This window comes from Cololabis saira, chromosome 1 (assembly GCF_033807715.1).
Source record: "Cololabis saira isolate AMF1-May2022 chromosome 1, fColSai1.1, whole genome shotgun sequence".
Taxonomy (NCBI): domain Eukaryota; kingdom Metazoa; phylum Chordata; class Actinopteri; order Beloniformes; family Belonidae; genus Cololabis; species Cololabis saira.
Genome location: NC_084587.1, coordinates 48,171,770 through 48,194,343, shown reverse-complemented (window position 1 = coordinate 48,194,343; position 22,574 = coordinate 48,171,770). Strand labels below are relative to the sequence as shown.

General features: G+C 44.7%; 1 protein-coding gene across 1 annotated transcript; it reads left to right on the top strand.

Annotated features, from left to right (window-relative positions):
• The first annotated feature begins 764 nt into the window (after nucleotides 1-764).
• unc93b1 (unc-93 homolog B1, TLR signaling regulator) lies at nucleotides 765-19,189 on the top strand. The gene is made up of 13 exons (XM_061724910.1): nucleotides 765-776; nucleotides 6,829-6,942; nucleotides 7,079-7,220; nucleotides 7,308-7,461; nucleotides 8,536-8,697; nucleotides 9,510-9,639; nucleotides 9,731-9,824; nucleotides 12,184-12,308; nucleotides 12,544-12,726; nucleotides 13,380-13,653; nucleotides 13,736-13,857; nucleotides 15,346-15,468; nucleotides 18,672-19,189. The coding sequence occupies exons 2-13, from the start codon at nucleotides 6,829-6,831 to the stop codon at nucleotides 18,945-18,947; spliced, it is 1,899 nt and encodes a 632-aa protein (XP_061580894.1). The 5' UTR covers nucleotides 765-776; the 3' UTR covers nucleotides 18,948-19,189.
• The last annotated feature ends 3,385 nt before the right edge of the window (nucleotides 19,190-22,574 follow it).

The following is a 22,574-nucleotide window of genomic DNA, read 5'->3' as shown; positions in this document are numbered from 1 at the left end:
AGATGTTTCTGTCAGAGACCGTCCTGCAGATGTTTCTGTCAGAGACCGTCCTGCAGATGTTTCTGTCAGACCATCCTGCAGATGTTTCTGTCAGACCATCCTGCAGATGTTTCTGTCAGACCATCCTGCAGATGTTTAACAGAAACATCTGCAGGATGGTCTCTGACAAACCATCCTGCAGATGTTTCTGTCAGAGACCGTCCTGCAGATGTTGTTGAACTAGAACAGCTGGTGTAGATGAGAGGATGAACTGTGTGAGTTTTTGAGCCAGAATGTCTTCTAAAGACACTATGCATAGTTTACTCTACTGTGCTGTCTCAGTTACAGGCCTGAGGTTTGCTCTGTCATGTCTGTGTTGTGAGTAGGTGGACCATGTTTTGTGATAGTTTTTTTTCTTTTTTTTAAAACTGTATGCAAGTAAAGTGTTAGTTTTTTTTTTTTTTTTTTAATCTTCACAGTACAAGCCTGGTTAAATTTGTCTTGCTCTAATTAAACCGTCATCTTTGGCCTTCCCTTCCCGAGTGTGTGTTTGCACCGCGCATGCGCAGCGACCAGGGGGCGGGGCTTCCCCCGGAGTGCGCCTGTCCCTTTAAGACGAGCATTAATGCAGGAGAGGGGAAGTGAAGAAAATAAACTTTCGTTTCCTCGCGAAAGTTTTATTTATAAAGCGCTGCAGCGTCTGAAAGAGGAACCGAGGAGGAGCGGGTGGCGGTGCCGGCAGAGAGGGGAGAAGTGTCTCTGTCCCCGGTGACTGTCAGGGAGCTGCCGCCGTCAAGGTGAGTGTTTATTCTAGTTTATATCACTAAACAAGGCTGTTGGGACAAATGTAGGTTTCTGAGGACGGACTTGTGTCAAACCCTCGGTGGCTCCAGCTGGAACACGTGCCCTACATATGTGGCTCATTAATCCAGATAATTGTTAAATAAACAACAGGATTGTAAAAACTTCCAGTTCATACATCAATATTACAGATGTGACTTTCTTATAGAAAAGAAAACAAGCATACAAATCAGCAAACAAGAGAAAAGGCTGTAACTAATTTAGCAGAACTTGTTTCACATCCTCTTTTATGAACTTACCATTATTAAATAAGGTACTGGAATATCTTATTTCTTTTGTTTCCTGTTTAACCACTTATCTAATCTACTGTATTTGTTTTGGGGTAAATAAACCCCCGTCTTCAGACTGGTAAACGTTTTCTAAAATACATAATAAACACTCAGTTTAATTAGTTTTAACTGTATTCAGCAGACGCCCATCCAGAGTGTAATTTAAATGTATTCAGACCAAAGTCCGCTTGACTTTTATTCTACATCAGGCCTGTGAAGCTGAGATTTTATTGTCTTTTATGTATGTTATATATAAACATGTAGAAAATAAATTACGCCTTTTTACATTTTTCTGCTTTTAAAAATAAGGCTGCCAAGATTCGTGAAAGTTCAGGGTGAGATGCATCCTGGGAACAAATTATCTTATAAAAAAAGAGAAAACAAAGTGTATTTTTAAGCTACACCACTGAGGAGAAATGTAAAACAATGAGAAAATCCAACAAAAACTAAATTCAGGGTGTGTGTGTGTGTGTGTGTGTGTGTGTGTGTGTGTGTGTGTGTGTGTGTGTGTGTGTGTGTGTGTGTGTGTGTGTGTGTGTGTGTGTGTGTGTGTGTGTGTGTGTGTGTGTGTGTGTGTGTGTGTGTGTGTGTGTGTGTGTGTGTTAAATATTCAAAATTGAGGTCTAGTAAGTCTTGTCAGTATTTGTAGACAAATTCAGATCAGTACAAATGTGACGTCAAAAATGTGTACCTCGTCTTTCTATTGATGCCATTTCTCTCCAAAACTCCACGTAGACATTCATGTAAGCTATCAACTCCCTGCTCGGGTTATATTTATCGTTTAGATTATTAAAACAAACAAAAAAATAATCAAAAACAGTGCAACAGCTCCATCCTCAACGAAGACTTTACAGCTTCATTCATAGCAGCTGGTTTCAGGGGGTGGAGTCTGATGTTTGGCGTGACTCCACCACTTTCCTCCACAGTGAGAGTCTTTTGAAATGGTGTTGCAGCTTTTCACTACCAACTTTGAAGGTGCAGCAAATGGAGTGGTTACTGGTGTGGCGGTTACTTCCGATCGGGGTCTGTGATGTCACAGATTCCCACAGATCTGGATGGCTCACTGAACATGAACTTTGGACTTCGACAGCCCCAAACATGGAGACGGGTTTATGTGGCGTCAGAACTTTCCCCTTGAGACTGATTTCATGAATGTGCCCAAAACGAATGATAATGTTTTATTTCACATGTTCCCTCTAATTCCACTTCTGACCACCGTGGGGCAGCATATCAAGGAAGCTTGCATGTCGGCCCCTGGCAGTAAGCTGTTTTGAAACAGCCAGCTGCTACGCCGTAGGCTCTGCGTTGGTGTAACGCAGAACCATAAATCAGCCTTCAGTTGGAGCCGCGAGCGGCTGGGAAGTGACCGAGCCTGGTAGATCTGGTCGTTCCTTATCGCCCGTCTACATCCCTTTTTAATTCTCTCCTCAGCCACCAGGTTTATGAACATCTGCACCTCAGAGCTGGGTCATGAAACAGATTTTTGCGCTGCCATTACCTGTCGGATAAAATGAGGAAACCGGAGGCTGCTCTCGTGCTGACTCCCTGCTTCTTGATTCAAACGTCTGACGGCCCCGCCCCCCGACCAATCAGTGGCGTGTATTGTGATGACGTCAGATCAGGGCCGGTTCTAGAAAATGATGACTAGGGCTCAGTGACGTGCGGTGAGATTCATGGATGGGGAGGCACTGACTTCATCAGTCAGATTTACAAGCATATGAACCCTCCAGAGCAACGTATTCACCATTTGAATGGCAGCAGTTAACTGGTTATGTTTAAAACCTCCCAGTGGCGAAACAACTCAGCACCGGGCCCCGATGAAAGATCATTAAACCGGGCCCTGCCCATCACAATGCAAAACAGACGCTGTGATTGACGCAATCTCTCAGCAGATGCATCACCATTTAAATGACAACTGAATTATGGTTCCGCGTTAAATCGACGCCGTAGGGTACGGCGTACGGCGCGCGTCGCCGCGTACCTTACGCCATAATCTGCGTTGGTGTAACGCGGAACCATAAATCAGCCTTAACTCCTTTCCTCTCCTCACTCGCCAACTCTTACTCTACGCAAATATGGGTTACACATGCGCACTACACCGGCATCATCCGAGATCATCTATGAATTTAATTTTTTATTTAAACTAGATATATCTTTATAACCAGCCCATAACATTGATGTAAACACAAAAAAAGTTTCGCCACTGAAACCTCCTATCGTCATTCACATACAAATGCTTTACACATACAACCTGTAGCGCACAAAAAGCACATTTAATTAAAAAAAAGTTATTATGGTCTTACCTTTACTTATAAATGAAGTCCATGCGCCGCTCCTTCTGAACAAAAGCAGCGATGACCTGATTGTAGAACGCTTCCTTATCTTCCTACATCTTTAAAAGCCTCTCTGTCTCGATGGAGCAAACATTTTAGCTCCGGCGTTGGTCTTCCCCTAAGTATTACCTCCTGCTTCAATTGAAAATCCAAATTGGAAAATTTCTTCAATTTAGAAATGTAATCCTCCATTCTGAAAGTAAGACCAGGCGAGAAGATAACGGATAACTGTAAACTTCTGCTTGTCACTTATTCTGCAGCAAGAGTCGCGCAAGAAGAATCCCCGAGTTCACCATCGCCCCCTACCGTGAGGCACGAGAAGTGCGTGCCTCCCCCGTGCCTATTTTCAGCTGTTTTATGATTGCGCCGGCACAAGAAACACGTTACACACATATAGTTGCTGTTCATTACATAAATCAGCTTAACTATGGAAACCTATTTCATATAGCAAACGTGTTTGAAAATTTTAATAATGACGTACAAAGAGACAGCGATCTGGTCGATCAGTACATGACATGGCAGCACAGTTAGCCGAGTGATTGCGCAATCCAAGGGGAGGCTCAGCGCTGCGCTGCCTCACCGCCCGTATCTTCTCAGCATTTGAACGGCAAATGTGAAAATTCGGGATTTTAAGGAAAAAAATAATCTAAAAATTGTGAAGTTAAATGGAAAATTACTTTATAGTACAAATCAATTGATAAATATAAAAAATATATATAATTTTTTCATTTTACACTTCAGTCTTTCCATGATGGCAGGGGAGGCACAGCCTCCCCTGCCTCCTCTGACCGCACGTCACTGCTAGGGCTGCATCTCAGATCAGAGGGGGTGCACATGCCTGGCACGTTATTCAACACTAAATTATGCATTTTCCCATAATTTCAAGCGGAATGATACTAGCAAAACAAGAATATTTAAAGTGTATTTCAAATGCTTTATTGCAGCAATATTGCTGCAGAACAAAGAAAATGCTACATTTAGTCTGGGCTACCTCACCCATCAGACAATCTAGCAAACAGAAAATAAAACATAGAAAAATAGATAACAAAAATAAATATAACCATAAATATAAACTTGCTTGCGTCGTTGTGCTTGAACCACTTCCGAATATCAATCGTTACTTTGTGTTAATGGTGCAGCAGAGAGCAGCGTCTTGCTGGTGCAGGAAACTGCTGGAAGCAGATGAGTGACGTACACTGGCTGGTTTATGGCTCTGCGTTGCACCAACGCAGAACTTACGGCGTAGGATACGCGGGGACGCGAACGTACGGTGCGCGTCGCCGGGTACCCTACGCCGTAGGCTACGCCGTCGATTTAACGCAGAACCATAAATCAGGCTTAACGCGCGCGCATTTGTCAGTTTTCTTTTCGTCTTTTCAACTGAGCATGCAAACACATAAATTGAGGGTGCAATGCTTATGCACCCTCGTAGAACCGGGCCTGCGTCAGATACAGGGCCGACTCAGCACACTCAGAAACTCGGCACAATAGGTACAGAAAAAGTATCTACTTGGCCAGCCTTTACCCGTCTCGGCCCGTAGTGGAAGCGCAAGACGGGGGCGTGGCGAGTAGAAGCGCGCAGAGTAGGTACTAGTGGAAAAGCGCCATAAGAGATCAGGTCTAAGCACCTCTGCGACCGCAGATGCTTAAGCAGTTTCTCTACACAATGCCACAAAGAAAAGACATTAGCAGTGATCTCAGAAACAACTGTTACTGCCCATCAGCTTGGTAAGTGGTAACAGACCATTTCCATATAACTTGGAGGCGTTCATTCTTCAGAAATAGACGCTCTACCAAGTTTAAGGTCAGACAGAGCAATGCTCAGAGAGATTGTGGAAATCTCAGACTCTACAAGGGTTGGGATATAACATTGCTTCTTCTAAAAAGACCACGCCCGTGTTGTAATGTGTCTACTACAGTGCAGACATCCACCTGAGCGAAATGCAGGGGTGGGTCCTTTCTAAGAGAGCTGCGAATAACAAACATCTGCAAAGCTTTTTCCGTTGGTCTAAGCCGGATTATCCATATACTGAACCGGGCGAGCACCCAGGAGCACCAGCCAATGAGGGGACACCAAATCAAATGACTAACTGGACCATATATGTCATATTTTGTTATTTTCTCTATATATTTGCTGGAAGAGGAGCAAACGGGTACAGCAGTAACCAATGATATAATAAAAATACATGAAAATAATAATAATAAAATAAAAAGAATTGCGTTTGAGTGAGTGTGCTGTTCCCTACCTTCACATCAGCTCAGGCCGGTTTGATTGTTTAGTCATATGCTGTAATAGTTTTGCATGTAGTCCTCACACAGGCCATATATGATGGAAATGATGATAGTTAACATGGTGTTACATTGGCAGTGAGTTGCATTCTGATTGGAGCATCAGTGTAGTATGGCGTTTGTGGACTCATGTCTATCTGTGATGTTACTCTTAGGCCCCGTTTACACATAGCCGGGTATTTACAAAAACTGATATTTCCCCCTCTACGTTTTGAAAAATACCATCATTTACACAAGATCGTTTTCAAAATCTCTTCGTTTACACCAATCCGCATAAATACGCTGTTAACGTCATGCCAGCCAATCAAAATGCTGGAAAAAACATCAACAAATGACACGTGTAACTTCCAGTTAAGGCTGATTTATGGTTCCGCGTTACACCAACGCAGAGCCTACGGCGTAGGGTACACGGTGACGCACACCGTACGGCGCGCATGGCCGCGTACCCTACGCCGCAGGCTCTGCGTCGATTTAACGCGGGACCATAATTCAGGCTTTACTTCCAAGACGGAACGAGTCTTTCGTTTGGAGTGACAGAGAAGTGGAGTTAGTTTTAAGTGTGACTTTAGAATATAAAACAGGTAAAATACAAGAAAATATTGACGGTGGCCAAACAAATTGTAAACACAGGTCGCACAAATGATGCTGGTGACGTTTCTGTTGCATAATGTGACGTTCTGAAGCCTAAATCTCTGTTTTCCTCTGTTTTCCTCTGAAAACAGAGTTTTTGAAAATCTCCACTTTGGCCGGAGTTTTCAGAAATGATCGTTTTTGTTGACTTTGAGCTTCGTTTTCGTGTAAACGAACGGCCAAAACGCATGAAAACACCTCCGTTTTTGCTCCGTGTAAACGGGACCTTAGTTGGTTGCTTGTCTTCCATTTATTTGTAGTATGAGTGTTGAGCATGTACATCAGCAATACGTTCATGTAAATCTATGGTCTTTATAACCATAGTAAATTTCCCTTTTTTACCATAAGATGTGGGATGAGGGGGCACTTCAAGTGTGGTCACCCTGGGGAACCATAATCCACGTCTGCTCCTGGTGTGCAGCCGTGTCAGAATAAAGAGTGTTGCACTGCTGTATTTCCACCACCAGATGGAGGCAGCGGAGGGAGACGACCTGATCGAGGATCAGCTCATACCGCCGCCTAATGCCGCCATGAATGAAATGCTCAATGTGGGGCAGGAGGAGGAGGACATGCAGGACCAGGTGAGCTGTTCTGGATTCACTCTTTGATTCCTGGGTTCAGGCTTCAGGACCTCCTCAGGATTAGAAATTACACTTCTTTCCTGTTGTCCGAACACACTGCAGTACTTTCATGCCCTTTTTCTCCGTTCCTCCTCAGATGGAGGAGTTTTTGGGCCCCCAGGCCCAGTACAACGAGGAGGAGGAGGAAAGGAAATACTACAGGAGAAAGAGGCTGGGAGTCATCAAAAATGTGGTGGCAGCCAGTGTTGGCGCCATGATCGTGTACAGCGTGTACATGGGTGCGTCCGATTAGAGGATTAGAGGAGCGGCGAGCAGCCGATGTCGAGACTCTTCCCGGTCTCACCGTGTCCTCGCTTGTGCCGCAGGTCTGCTGCAGATGCAGCTGATCCTCCACTACGACATGACCTACCGTGAGGTTAAGTACAGCAACCTGGGCCTGGAGGACATCGACCGCAAGATGCTGATGGGCATCAACGTCACGCCCATCATCAGCCTCCTGTACACCCCCATACTCATCAGGTGGACACACACACACCCACAACAACTGTGTTCCCCCTCACATTGAACTGGTTTTCTGGGTTATTTGGCCCAGAAATGTGATCTGATGCGGTTTAGAGTCTCTAAAGTCCCACAGCGTAACGCCAGGGTGGCCGTAGCTTAATAGAAGCCACAGAAGAAGAAATCCCCAGCTCACTCAGACCTTGGACTTTGACTGCGTAGAGATGCTTAACTTGGAGAGGGCCGCCAGACATCCCGTATGCACGTCTAAGCTGAAGCATTTCTGAACGAGGAGAGGTCAATAACTCAAAAATAATGAAGAATCCTGTCTCACGAGGCGGATTTTTGGGTCTGGCATAGGCCTGTGTTGAAAAAAATCGATTTTCCAGACATGATGTTTTTGCCTTTAAATATGTTTAAAGGTACGAAAACATTAAAGTTTTCAGTTATAATTGCATAAATTGTCTATATTTCATTACTTTATATACTGTCTTGGGGTTACATTTGCATAAAATGCTAAAAACCAAATTCTCAAAAAATTAAAACTCGAAAAAAAAGACTGAAAATGGAAAAAAATAAAACCGGAATGTGGGAAAAAATAAAAACTGATTTCATCCGTCTCTGTTTCCTCCCTGGATCTGTTTGATAATTCTGCCCCACACGATGTTTCTGTTTCAGTTCTATCAGCATTCTGGGAGCTGATTGGTCCTTACAGCATCATTAGCTGCAATACTTGCTGTTGAATCTCAATATAATACTAGTAGTAATATGTTGCATAACTACACAGTCATATAATTCATGCAACAGCTCAAAAAACAGTTTTAATAACACTAACCCAAATCAATATCGGAATCAAATCGAATCGAACCAAATCTTGATAATCGATTCTGAATCTTAAGAATGGGAATCAAATTGATTCTTGACATTTGAATGGATCCCCAGCGCTGGTCTCCTCCCATCCAAAAGACATTTCCACCGGTACAGAACGTACTGAGCCAGTCACACCGGGTGGGGGGATGGGCATCATATGATTCATATAATTGATTAAAAATGCAGTAGTCTTTCTCTCTCTCATCTCCTGGTTTCTCGACTCAGGTTTCTCGGCACCAAGTGGATGATGTTCCTGGCGTCGGGAATCTACGCCCTCTTTGTCTCCACTAATTACTGGGAGCGTTACTACACGCTGGTGCCGTCGGCCGTCGCCATCGGCGTGGCCATCGTGCCGCTGTGGGCCTCGCTGGGCAATTACATCACCAGGTGAGACGAGGGGTGTGGGCGCTGGCGGTACGGGAGACCAACGTGCAGTCTCCATTTTCACTGGTTTTCATGTAGAAACACACATCAGACGTGCAAAATCAGGGTTTCTGCGGGGTTTTAAAAAATATTAAAAAGTGATAAATGAAAATTTCCAAATTTAAGGCCATTAAAAGTGTTAAATTCACTGTCAGAGGTATTATTTTTTTTAAATTGGTATTATTTTTTACCTTTTACATTTTAAGCAGTCTATTTTATTGTCATTCACAAAGTGAAATAAATGTGAAACATCTGGTCAACATCAATGAGTCTATAAATCTGTTCTGTATAGTGTTCTATAGTTCAAAATCTGTATTAATGTTAAAAGGTCCGTGATTAACACTTAATGTTGTGACAGTTTTTAAAAAAAATCTGAAGTAGTGAAAAAGGTATTAAATTGGTATTAAATTTAACATAAGGATTGCTGTATAAACCCTGAAAATGCTGTTTTGAATGAACCGGAGACTAATAAACTGAGCGGCCGTTTCAGCATCTCGGTAACGACAAACTCAATAAGGCATTGATAGTCACCTCATGTGGATGTTTTCACACCTGCTCTCACGGCCGGGCGGGGCTGTTGTTTGGTTTGGATCAATAGCAGCGTGATTCACCGAGCCGCTTTTGTCAGAGCAGGGTTTTTAGTCTCATTATTTTGTACCAGAGTCGTCTCCAGCAATGTCTCCTTTCATCTCAGCTTTTTGTTTATGATAAAAGGAGAGACGTAAAATGATGATAAAAACCAAGATAACAGAAGTGTGTGTCTCTGCGACGTGCAGGATGGCGCAGCAGTACTACGAGTTTGTCAACTACAAAGAGGAGCACGTCCAGGAGCAGAAGAAACTTCCCAAGGGAGCGTGCCACCGCTACGTCATCATCTTCCAGTCGGTCTTCAACTGCATCTTCAACGTGAGTCAAAGTCTCTCCGATGCGCGTCCAGATATCAGTCAAGAACAGCAGTCTGGAACGGAGAGTAACGGCTTTTCTTTTTCCTCATCAGCTGAGTTTCGTCTTCGCCCAGTTCCCCATGCGTCTCGTGCTCAACAGCTACCTGTATGACGAGTCGCACGTTCTCGCCAACGTGAAAATATGCGGTAAAGACTTCTCACTTCCTCTTGGAACTGGAGCTTTCATGAGAAAATGAAACAAAGTCACTGAGTGTTTTAGGGAAGTGCGTTCAGTCCGTTTCTAGGCTCAGTGTGACGAAGCGTAAGAGCAGTGTGTTCACACACTGAAAAAAGTAGAAAAGGTTAGTTTTTTTGTCATAAAACAAGTCCTTGATGCTTTTAAAAATAATGAAAGGATCATGTATATTAATAAAAATGACTTTAAACAGCTCATTAATGACATAATCTCTGACTGGGCTCCCCAGAGTTGGGGAGTCTTGGACTTGTTGTCACCGCGGAGATCTGAACACATCCCAGTAAAAGTGTTTGTTTCCTCTTTAATGAACAGAAGTCGTACGTCCAAACCCACGAGCTCTCAGACTCGTGGAACGGCTGCCGTCTTTAGTGTCGTCTCTGCGGCAAACATTCGGGTCTCTCCACCAGAGATGCCTTCGCTGTCGTCTCTGGGCAGTTCTGTTTCACAGAAAGTAAATAAACGGGTCAAAAACAGTTGATACCCTGAGCTGCAATGAAGGCCGTCGGCAGCAGGAACAAATGAGTTCTTCAAGCTACTGGTTCTGCAACTCCACGACTCTTTGAGGAGCAGCTGGCTCAGATAAGTCAGGGCCACACAGCTGCTCATCAGACCAGACGAGGAATTGACTTTATAACAGACTCAACGTCCCAAAAAGGACGTCATTCAGCCGGTTTAAAGCCTCACCATTGACTTCATCATGTTTCTTTACCCACTAAAGTGTGGATCAGTACCTGTACAGAGTACTAATGAGCAGACTGGAGTGGGAATTGATCTGCCGACCCCGGGGTCTGAGGACAATGAACTATGGAGCGATCCACCGCTGCTCCATGGAAACGCAGCACAAAGTCAGTAAATCAGGGCTGAACTTTTCCTCGGCTGACCGCCAGTAATGGAACGTTTGTTCCTGAAAAAGAGACGAACAACGGTCACAGTGCAAACACTCGTTTTTTAGAAAAGTAAAACCCGCCTTGTTTGAAGAAGCATTGATTTATGGAACAACTAAAAGTGAGGATAAAACAGGCAGGAGGCACTGAATGACGGGTTTGCAGTAAAAAGCCACGACCCACTTACCCCTGAACACCTAGCAAAGTAAAACCTGCAACAGAAACCTGAAAAAAACTGCCACAAAAATGTCATTACTGGCATTCAAATGCATTTACACACATTTGCTCTTGACATCAGATTTGTGTGTTACATGCATATGTTGAATGGCTCCTAATGTTTGTCAGCGTTTAACGCACATGCTCGGCTGCGTCTCCTGAGACTGCACAGCTTGATCCACATCGGTAGATTTAAAATACCCACTTACGGGAGCCCAGCAGGTACAGAGGCGGCTCTGAAACGTCTTGTTTACTTCCTCTCCACGGGGGCTACAGGTTATCTTCTGCTTCCCAGCGTGAATCTTCAATAATAACATTCATTTCCAACTCAATTTCCTCTTCATATCAAGAGCTTTCTTGGACATCAGCAACCTTAACATAAGCACAGTCTTAGTCCCTTTTCTCTTATAATATTTAACAACACATCCTCCATGGAGGCGGGTCGTGTCGTGTTTACTCGTCAGACTGACTATCTTGCAGGTGAATGAAAGATAAATGACACCTTTTTATTGTAAAATCAGAGTTTTGCTGTCGTTTTGTGGAGCAATTTAATGGGAATCCAGCGATTTAAGAGTGAGTTTTCAGGCCTGGAATCGGTGTGTCTTCCTGCCAGAGTCCTTACAAACACCAGGAAACTGGACCACATTACACCGGTCATGAAATCACTACACTGGCTTCCAGTGAGTCAAAGGATAGAGTTTAAAATCTTACTGCTGGTCTACAAAGACCTGAATGATCTTGGACCAAAACACATGGTTGATATGTTAGTTCCTATGAAGCTCCCAGACCCCTGAGGTTCATCTGGATCTGGTTTGTTGTGGTTCCAGAACCAGAACCAAGCAAGGTGAGGCAGCGTTCAGTTATTCTGCTCCTCACCGGTGGAACAAACTTCCTGTAGACCTGAGGTCTGCTGCAACTGTAGATCCTTTAAATCAGGCCTAAAAACATTAGTTTACTGAAGTGTACTCCTAAATTAAATACTTACCTGCTGTATTCTACTGCCCTTATTTTTATTTTTAACAGCTTGTGCTTTTTATTATTTTACTTATTTTCTTATCATTTTATTTATTATTTGACCTCCTTTTCTCATAATTTAATTTACTGTACAATTATGTCTTGCTGCTTTTAATGTCGATGTAAAGCACCTTGAATCTCCTTGTGTTAAATTGTGCTATACAAATAAACTTGCCTTGCCTTCCTGGCCCTGCAGGTGCAGCCATCAGCGGCGTGATCCCCGGCTTCAACACCACCGTCCTGACCAACCTGCCCCGCTCCATGCTGCTCATCGAGGTGGAGAGCGTCCTCATGGGCTTCGCCTTCCTCGCCATGATCATCGTAAGATCTCTCCGGCTCTGACACTGACCAAGTACATGCGTGTCTGGTGTCTTATTTCTTCTGCACGAGCTCCGTGTGTTTGCTGTTTCCCTGAAACGTTCTCAGCAGATGTTTGGACCTCGTTATGAGTCGGATATGAAGCTGTTTGGGGTTTCTGCGCAGCAGACTCACTAGCTTGAGTGTCGATGGGACGGTTGTTAAGAATACATTGATTTCAGTGTGCTTTTCCCCACAGTTCCTGGTGCTGTGTGGCCCCGCCTACCGCCCGACGGAGGAGATCGACCTCCGCAGCATCGGCTGGGGGAACATCTTCCAGCTGCCCTTCAAGCACCTGCGGGACTACCGCTTGCGGCTGCTCTGCCCCTTCTTCATCTACAGCGGCTTCGAAGTGCTGTTCGTCATCAGCGGCTTCTCTCTGGTACGGCTCTGCTGCTCCTGCAGCCGTCCCAGCGCCGGCAATCAAGTTGCCCCGCCTCGCTAACCCTAGATTCACACCGAAAGCGTCAAAAATCACCTGTGGTGGCAGGACGCCCACGGACACACCGGGTCGTAGCGGATTTGGTCATATTGTTTAAACTGTGTTTTGTGATTAATACGCACGGTTTTTAATTATTTTGTGTTGGATCGATGTAGCAAATAAAATAGTTCAGACCATCGAGCCGAATGAGTGTTTCACATTCAGAGTTCAGGTAAAAACTTAAGTCAAATCAGCAAAAATGTCAGTTTGCTGGATGAAATATATTAATTCCTGATAAAATAAGTTTGTTAGTGCACAGCTCTGCTCATGTACGCATGTAAAAGAGTGTAAGTTTGTACATGAAAGTACAATCTGCATTGAGGCTTCTCGCTTCAGAATCCCGGTCTGTGATTGGACGCTGCCTCGGCGTCGCCGCTGCTCATTTGCATAAAGTTGAGATTCTCTCAACTTCAAATTGACGCTCTGGACGCCTCCGACGCCTCTTGCAGCGCTTTCATAGAAAATGAATGGCAGCCAGACGCCTTTGATGCTTTTGGTGTGAATCCACGGTAACAGGAACGGCGTGTCGTTGATCAGCTGTTTTGTCCCCGCAGTCGTACGGCGTCTGCATCCTGGGCCTGAAGCAGCTGTGGCTGCTGATCGTGGTCTACGGCCTCTCCAGCTCCGTCTTCTCCCTGCTCTCCCTCTGCCTGCTGCGTCTGCCCCGCTGGCTGTGTCTGGTGGGGGGCGCCGTGGTGCACCTGGTGCTGCTGGTGGTCCTCATGGCGCTGTCCCCGGAGCCCAGGAATCCAGCGTATCTGGGTCCCCTGCTGCTGATCTCGGCCCTGTGGGGGCTGGGGACGGCCCTGAACAAGACCGGCGTCAGCAGTGAGTACCGGCGGGCCCCGTGTCCGTGCTTGACGCGCTGGCGCGCTGCAGGTGTTGATCCGGTCTCTCTGTTTCCCGCCAGCCCTGCTCGGCCTGCTGTACGCGGAGGAGAAGGAGCGCCTGGACTTCATCTACACCATCTACCACTGGTGGCAGGCCGTCGCCATCTTCATGGTCTACCTCTGGTCCAAGCTGCCCATGAGGGTAAGAGAGTTTCACCAGGGTCCTGTTCTCCGGTTCTCCTCGAGCGCCTTCCCCCTGACACGGCTACTTTACCCGAGTCCACTTCTGTGGGCTTCTCACTCGGCACGTGCCATTTCAGCGCTTTGTCACTGATCTGGACGTCCGCTTGGGGTCCTTGTCCGTTTGGACAAGCCGCCCACAACTAACATTAAAGGGGACCTATTATGAAAAACACGTTTTCTCTTGCTTTAACATATATAAAGTGGTCTCCCCTCAGCCTGCCAACTCAGAGAAGGAGGAAAGCAACCAAATTCTGCAGTGTCTGTACAGCCGCCAGGATGAGCCATCCAGTGTGATGTGGATCTACGAGCCTTTAAGATTCTGCTCCCTTTCGTTACGTAAATAAAAAGGAAACCACGCCCACAACTAAACACTGTGTCCTAACTGCATGCGAGTGTCCGACTATCAAGTGACATCGGACGCTCTCTGTCCATCTCCCTCCAGCCAGCAGCCACTTTACTGAGGTTTTTGTAGTGAAATGAGGAGGAATCATAGAGATAACTTCTCATTTCAACTAACTGGATCAGCCGTTCCTCATCCGTGACCGTTTCATACAGCGCTTTCAACCGGCTTTCAACGCGAGTGGCAGGAAGAAAATAGAAGCAGGTCCGACAAATGTTCAGCTCAAAACGGTGCAGCGCTGCAGCGCTGCGTCGCTGCGGACAGTTAGGACAGTCCAATAGAAAATAAAGCAATGGAAGTGATTTTGTCGCTGACGCTCACTCGCATCGCATGCAGTTAGGACACTGTAACTCCGCCGGCCGGAGCTTCCACCATTCGTAGCGGTGTATCGCGTCATTCAGGCAGCCAATCAGCACAGAGCCTTATTATTATAGCCCCGCCCACTCAGAATCCTGCATAGATAATGAGGTTAGAGAATGGGAAGATAAAGACATGGCTCAGAGGCTGAATTTCTAATTTATTTAGCAAAAACAATCAAAAGCTTGTTTTTAAGACATTCAAGGCCTGTTTAAAATAGGTATTAGCTGCCATAATAGGTCCCCTTTAAATCTCCTTTGCTCACGCTGGATCTGTTTGAAGATCTGGAGTCCTTCCTGCAGCAAAGCTGCAAAATGATGCTGCCATTCGTGGGAATTGGTTTCTCAGTTTTGCAACAACATTGAAGTTGGTTTCTGATTCAGAGTCTTAGACTTAGACCAGGTCCAGTTCAAAAACCACAGTACATAGACTGCACAAACATTGACTAAATTATGTCGAAGATCATACAGGATTTATGAAACAGTTTGAGATTTGTGAAACATTTATTCATTGTTCTAAAATGTAGAATAGGAACATTTATATACTCTTTTGACAGTCAGATGAACATTACAACCAAATAGTTCAATTATAATCTTGTAAGACCGCTGGATACGCCTCTGCAAGACATGAATGCATCTGTTGTTAAACTGTAGATAAACCTGTGGTTACAGCTGCACTTTGTCTCTTCAGGCCAAACTCTCCATCCTGATGGCCACTCTGCTGCTGGCCTGCTACTGCTACTGGCTCATGGAGCGCCGGGTGGCCGCCAAAGTGCAGCACAGACTCCCCCGCATCCCCCGGCCCAGACACAAGGTAACCCCCCTGTCCTGCTGGGGAGAGGCGCTGAGATGCTTCACTCACATCCGGGAGTCGAGTGCTTATACGCTCATCAAGCTTTATCCCTGCAAAGGAGCTTTATTCTGTCAGTTTTCACAAGCGGACTCCATATCCTGAGGTCATGGTGTGGGTAAATTACTTGACACATCTCTGGTTTCAGTGTTGAAGTCGAGTCCTCCTCCACATCCCTGTGGCTCATTTGAGATCTTAACGCTCTGTGCTGCTTGCGTTACATTGATGTGAATGATCCAGATAAACTTGCTCTGATCTGAGCCTGTGATGTCACAGAACCCTCTAAACTAAACCTTTGTCCCCTTGATTGATGCAAGTCTCTTAGATTAAAAAAAACATCAAAGATTTGAGTACGAGGCAGCCTTCACCCGTTGATGAAAGGCGTGGTTAATGTGAGTGCAGGAACACGTCTTACAACTCAGGAGTTAAGATGCTCAGAGGTTCACTTATCTGCAAAACACATGTCAGGAATTCTGAAATAATTTCTTCAGTGTTAAAGTGTGATGACTGAATATTTCCTTGTCTGCAGTAATAAGGTAATTCAAAGAGTGTCTGAGTGCACCAGAGATGGATGAACATCGATAGGAAGTGTTCCTAATCTTCAGGGCGTCGGGCAGGATGCTTTAAATACTATCACCACAGAGGCTCAGGAACACCGTGCATTGTTAAAATTAAAGTTCTGTTGTGTCAGGAAGGATTCATCGTGAGCGCTGATCCACAAGCGTCAACGTCCTCTTAAAATGAGCCGAGGCTACTTGCAAAGCAGCTGTGGTCAGATGAACTGAAATGTGAAGTTCCTGACTAAAACGGCGAGGAACCGTACAGCTGGTTCCCAGCACTTGGTTCAAGACCGAATTCAGGCCTGTAGAACGGGCGGGTTGGACATCCGGACCTGAAACGAGCAGAGTTTAGATCAACGTGCGTTCCTGTCCAGTCAGGGTGCTTTTAAAGGAGGCCGTGCTTATTTCAGCAATACAGTCCCATCACAACTGCTTCGTATTGGTCCGGGTGCCTGGCTGCGGTTCTGAAACCCGGTTCTACCCTGGTGTCCTACTATGTTACTGCGTCTGTCGGGCAAGAATTCACTTCTACTCAATAAGAAAAACTTCACTAATGCACAAAGGGAAGTTAATTACAGTAATCCCTCGCTATAACGTGGTTCACCTTTCACGTCTCACTGCTTCACGGATTTACATTGTGCATCGTGTTCTGCATTCTGATTGGCTAAACAGTCTCCCCGCTTCTTCACTTCCTGTGTCAATAACGTTGGTTGCTTAGCAACAAGCTGAGAACGACCAATGAGCTTCAGCAGCAGCTCAAGAACAGGACCCTTTGATGAATCAGTCATTACAAGGACCTCTCCTGGGCCACCAACTCTGCATCACTGGCAAAGAAAGCCCAGCGGCGCCTTTACTTCCTCCGCAAACTCAAGAGAGCGAGAGCTCCCACACCCATCCTGAAAACCTTCTTCCAGGGCACCATTGAGAGCATCCTGTCCAGCTGCATCACTGTGTGGGGCGGTAGCTGTACTGAATACAGCAGGAAAGCACTGCAACGCATAGTGAACACAGCTGGGAAGATCATAGGTGCCCCACTCCCCTCCTTGAAGGACATTTACACCACCCGCCTCACCCGGAAAGCTATCGCGATTGCGAGCGACACCAGCCACCCCGCACACAGTCTGTTCAGCCTCCTACCCTCAGGTAGAAGGTACAGGAGCCTCCGTTGCCGCACCACCAGACTCAGTAACAGCTTTGCATACCAAGCTGTCAGGATGCTAAATTCTCTCCCCTCACTCCCCCCAGCCAGATCCTCCAGATCCTCCAGACTGGCAGGGAACTGAACTGAAATCCCCCCCCCCCCCCCCCCCCCCCCCCCATGAACACTCAGGACTACAAAACAACTGCCTCTTTTAATATCACCACTGTGTCACTTTAAATTCACTGCTCACTGTTTTTAATATATATTTATAAAACTGTTTACATACTGCACAAAAAAAAAAAAGAAAAAAAAAAAAAAAAAGCCTTTTGCACTCAGTTCCAGTAAATGTCTGTGTTGTGTTGTATTTGTATTTGTATTTATTCATGTGAACTCTTTTCTAAATCTTTTTTAAATCTTTATCTTTATCTTTTTAAATTCTTTTTAAAATCTGTTGTGCCTGTGCCTGCGCACTTTATGTTTACCGAGGGAAGTGGGAAACGTCCTCTCGATTCTTTGTATGTCTGACATGTGAAGGAACGATAATAAAGCTACTTTGACTTTGACTTTGACTTTGACAATCTCAAATATAATTGATGGTGGCATGTCGGTTTATAACAATCTTTTTGCCCAGAAGAAAAAAGAGTGACAACAACTACCCATAACTATGTTCCTCTATCGAGAAAACACACCATTCTTTAAAAGAAAAAGACACTACAGAGCGGAGTAAAGTCAGGAAGCAGCGGCACCGTCAGAGCAGAGCGCCAAGAGCAGTGAAATACACGCCAGCCACAATTTGTCCTACTGTACTTATTGTATTTTTCATTTTCTCCCGTTCAAATCCAATAACTCGGGTCATGGTGGGGCGGGGCTGATCTCTGCAATTTGAAGCCTTGTATAATAATTTCATTTATTCTTTATTTCATTCAAAAAAATAAAACAATTCAATACAAATACCAATGTTCTTAAATTGTGAATGAAAAGGGAGCAGAAAGAAAAAGAATCTTATCTGATCTGCCCCTTTTTCCAAGAAATAACTTCACAAATAACATAAATTAAAAAAAAAAAAAAAAAAAACAACAACTAAGTGAATAAAAAACTAAAATAAAATAAAATTACCGCTGTCTATGGGTATGTCAATCAAACTTAACTAACATATTTCATTATATTTACTTAACATACAGGCTTTAATTGTTCTTTTTAATTGTAAAAAAAAAAAAGAAAGGTTGCTACTTCGCGTATTTCACTTATCACTTATAACGTAACCCCCGCGAAAAACAAGGTATTACTGTATTGCAGTAGTCATGAAAGGTTAACTAATGCCCCCCTCCCATACTTATCTCCCCTGGGTGGGGTGGCTGTCCATCTCCCCGGCCCGGGTCCTCTGCCAGAGGCTCGGAGCTGGAGGCTCCTGCTTAGTTATTTTTTGTTACGTGGTTGTAACACTCCTGCCTCTCTCCTGCCTTCAGGTAAAAGGCTACCGCTACCTGGAGGAGGACAACTCGGACGAGTCTGACTCGGAGAGGAGCGAGGATGAGGATGAGGATGGTGTGGATGATCAGGAGGAGGAGCGGGACGGCGGCCAGCGCGTCGTGGAGGAGATGGGAGCAGAGGACGCGGAAGCAGGAGGCCGTGACGCCGGGGCCGAGGGAGCTGACTCACCCGGAGTCTGGAGGAGAGGAGCCAAGGGCCAGCGGCACAGATGGGAGGACGGGGGGGAAGAGGAGCACGGGGAAGGAGCGTAGGGGAGCGGAGAGCAGGAACGGATGCTGTGGTGCTCATGACTCCCTTACTGCACCAAACTCAGCAGAAAGTTCTCCTCCCGCGGATCGTCGACACAAAGTACTCATCTTTTCAGGTTTAAGCCCCTTATGCAAGTACGAGCTTGTGATACTCCCAGAGCTTCTGGCTTTGTGAAAGTCTCACAACTACGCATCTTCCAGACTAGATATCATTTATAAGTTTGAGGTTTCCTTCAGACGATAGAGCTCCTGCATGTCCCCCGCTGGTCCAGCTGAACATCCGGACCAGCAGAAACCAGAGCCACTTTTAGTGGAGGAGCTCTGCTCCAGGTGATAGAAATAGCTACTGTGAGTTTCTGTGTCATCGTTATCGATCAGCTGAGCACACGACTTATTTATAGACGACCTTTTGTCGTAGTCTCGTACAGCGAAGTGGTTGCCGCTGACCTGAGCTCACAGGGGTATGGAGTGATCAGGGAAGAGCTGACGAGCAGCAGCACGTGAACATTCAGGGCCCTTCGTCTCGTTACCTGAAGTCCTGAAGTCACCTCAAAACATGTGTGTCATCCTTTTATCGTCTTCTGCCGTTTTTATGAGTGACATTTGACCTCTGCTCTGAGTGGCCTGTGGCTTTTGGACTGAATCCTCACCGTAAACCAGCCGGCTACATGGCGATGTCTCCCTTTCACGCTTCCACAAAATAATACGGTACTTAGCGTTAAGGATGTTTCATCTACCTGAGATTAATTGCTCTTTAGCTTCCTCAGAGTTCTCGCCTGCAAATGAAGACGGAGGAAAGCGGAGGCATTGATTTTTGTTGTTTTAATCATCGTAAACACAGTCGTTACCAGCGTGTTGACGCGCCCCCAGAAAGCTGATATTTGCAGACATTTTGTTTGTTCATCAACCTTGTCATTAGTGTGAACACATCTGTATAGGAAACTTTCACGGCTTTGTGATGTGGCCGTTTCTTCTCACGACATCGGGACCGAGCAGGGAAGACTTTGAAACCCGTCTTACCAGTCATTGTCATAATTTGCACTTCAATATTCTCCACACACTTCAGTCCCAAACCTTCACCCTCTTCTTTCTCGGGCCATGGCTTTTGTTTTGCTGAAGAATGGTCGTCCTTGGAAAACTAAGCTCTATAAGCTTTCAGTAGCTTCTCCGGAGACCTGGTTCTCACACTGTTAACTCGTAGCTGTGTGTGTATGTACTTAAGCTGCATGAATGCTGCATCACACCAGTGTAGACAGGCTTTCCCGAGGGCACCGATGCAAAGACAGAGCATCACCGAGCCGGGGCTTGTAGTTCATAACAGCCTGGGGGTTTGGGTGTTTTGCTGTAGACGACATGGCTCGTATTTCTCCTTTAAAAAGAAAGAAAAAAGTGCTGAATATAGATTTGTCATCCAAATCTACATTCAGCCCTTTTACTGGTTCGGCTATCCTTCCATGCATGCCGGTTTCACAGCTGGAAGGAGTTGGTGGCTCAGCCATCGCTCGCCTGGTTGCAGCCGCGAATCTTGCACATGTAGGATTTATCTTACAATTCTTTGACTTGCTTTTTAATCCCTACCTCCCTGAGTCAGTTGACCAGATGCTCCTGAGAGTGCGTAAGCCTTTCGGGGAGCTGGGCCTTTGGGGAACTGGGCCTTCGCTGTTGTGGCTCCATTTCACACCAGACTTCTCTTCTGTGCAGGCTCCTAAATGGCATGTTAAAACTCTTTTTTTTTTTCTTGGGCTTTAGCACTTGTTTTATTTTGTTCCCATTTGATTTTATTGCCTATTATCTTGTGCTTGTTTATTCTTTTTTAAAGGTACGTCTTTGTCACAGTCACAGATGCTGCTTTTATACCAAACAATCATGGATGATATTACTTTTTTAAACGAGCATAATTATATTTTTTCCTGCTTATGTTTTCTTGCAGCAAACATTTAAATGACTGTTGTTCCTGCTTCACTGTCGGGGTTCACTGGTAAATGTTACGCAGCTCTAGTTTCTGAAGTCACATCATTCTAAAATAACATTAATATCATTACCATTAGTATCTTCAGGACTGTAAGAAGATGTTTCTTTTCAGTGGAAATGAATTCTTGTGTTTACTCTTAGTTTTCCAGCTAAGGGAGGTTGGTATGATCCGTCCCCTTCTGGGGAGACTTTACATAACTGAATATTTGATGTGAAAGTCAGAGCATCCTCGTGTTGTGCAGGTACCTGTGTTTTGTGTTGGCAGGATCGGTCTTACTTAAACACACCTGTCCTGTGTAAATAAAGATCCTGCTGCAGTCTTGATTGTGCTTTTTCTTTCGTCTCAGGGGTGGGTGGCAGTGTGTTGTCAACTCACCCACTTTATATGAAGTCAGCAACGGCAGCCGGAGACTTATCGCCATGGAAACTTCTTTTTGTAACTGCAGAAGAGCAGAGAAAGACAAAAATAATAGTTACAAGCAGTTGTTGTCATTTTAAAACAGACATAAAAAAAAGTTGATGTTGAGGCATCCATCAGTCAGCACCTAAAACTTTAAATAAAGACTTTAGTTATGGGACAACGCTTTCTAGAAGTGGATGTCAAGATGATTTTAAGAAGAAAAAAAGCTGAGTTAAAGGTTTGAAGACATCACTGAAACTGCTTGTCCACGTTAGTCCATGAACCTGCGGGACGGCCACGGCAGCAACGGAGCAAACCACGGAATAAACATTTACACTGCAGAAACAAATGCCTATGAAACAAGGAAGGAATAAAAGCCTTGTTTCAAGGAAATTAGAAGACTATTTAGGACTATTTTGCTGCTTTTACTAATTTTAGTCAAGAAACATTCCCCAGCGGGATTTTTTGCTCTTTGACTACATTTAAGAATATTAGGCTCAATTTCTAGAGGCTGTTTTTGCAGTGTAACAAACGTAGCAACAGTTTAGACAAGTGTCATCTGCATATACAGGACTGTCTCAGAAAATTTGAATATTGTGATTTTCTGTAATGCAATTATAAAAACAAAAATGTCATACATTCTGGATTCATTACAAATCAACTGAAATATTGCAAGCCTTTTATTATTTTAATATTGCTGATCATGGTTTACAGCTTAAGAAAACTCATATCCTATCTCAAAAAAATGTTATATTCTGGGAATCTTAATCTTAAACTGTAAGCCATAATCAGCAATATTAAAATAATAAAAGGCTTGCAATATTTCAGTTGATTTGTAATGAATCCAGAATGTATGACATTTTTGTTTTTTTAATTGCATTACAGAAAAAAAAGAACTTTATCACAATATTCTAATTTTCTGAGACAGTCCTGTTGTGTGTGTGTGTGTGTGTGTTCTATATACATTTCTGAAGAAACTTCCTGCTTGCTAACTCCTGTATGCTGTAGTCACATCCACCAGACTTCAAACATACAGGAGTTAATGCCACCATAGTTTTACACACAAGCTGTTGCTTAAAGACTCATCCAATGATGTGCCCCTGAGCTCTGAACAGATACAAGAGCTGCTCGGTAAACCCCAAACACTCTCCTGCATACCGGCACAAGGATGACAGAGATAAACAATGTCTCACATTCTTGATCTGAGTGTGATTTCACTGGAACCTCTTTATTGGAACAGAAGTGCAAGCCGAAAGTGT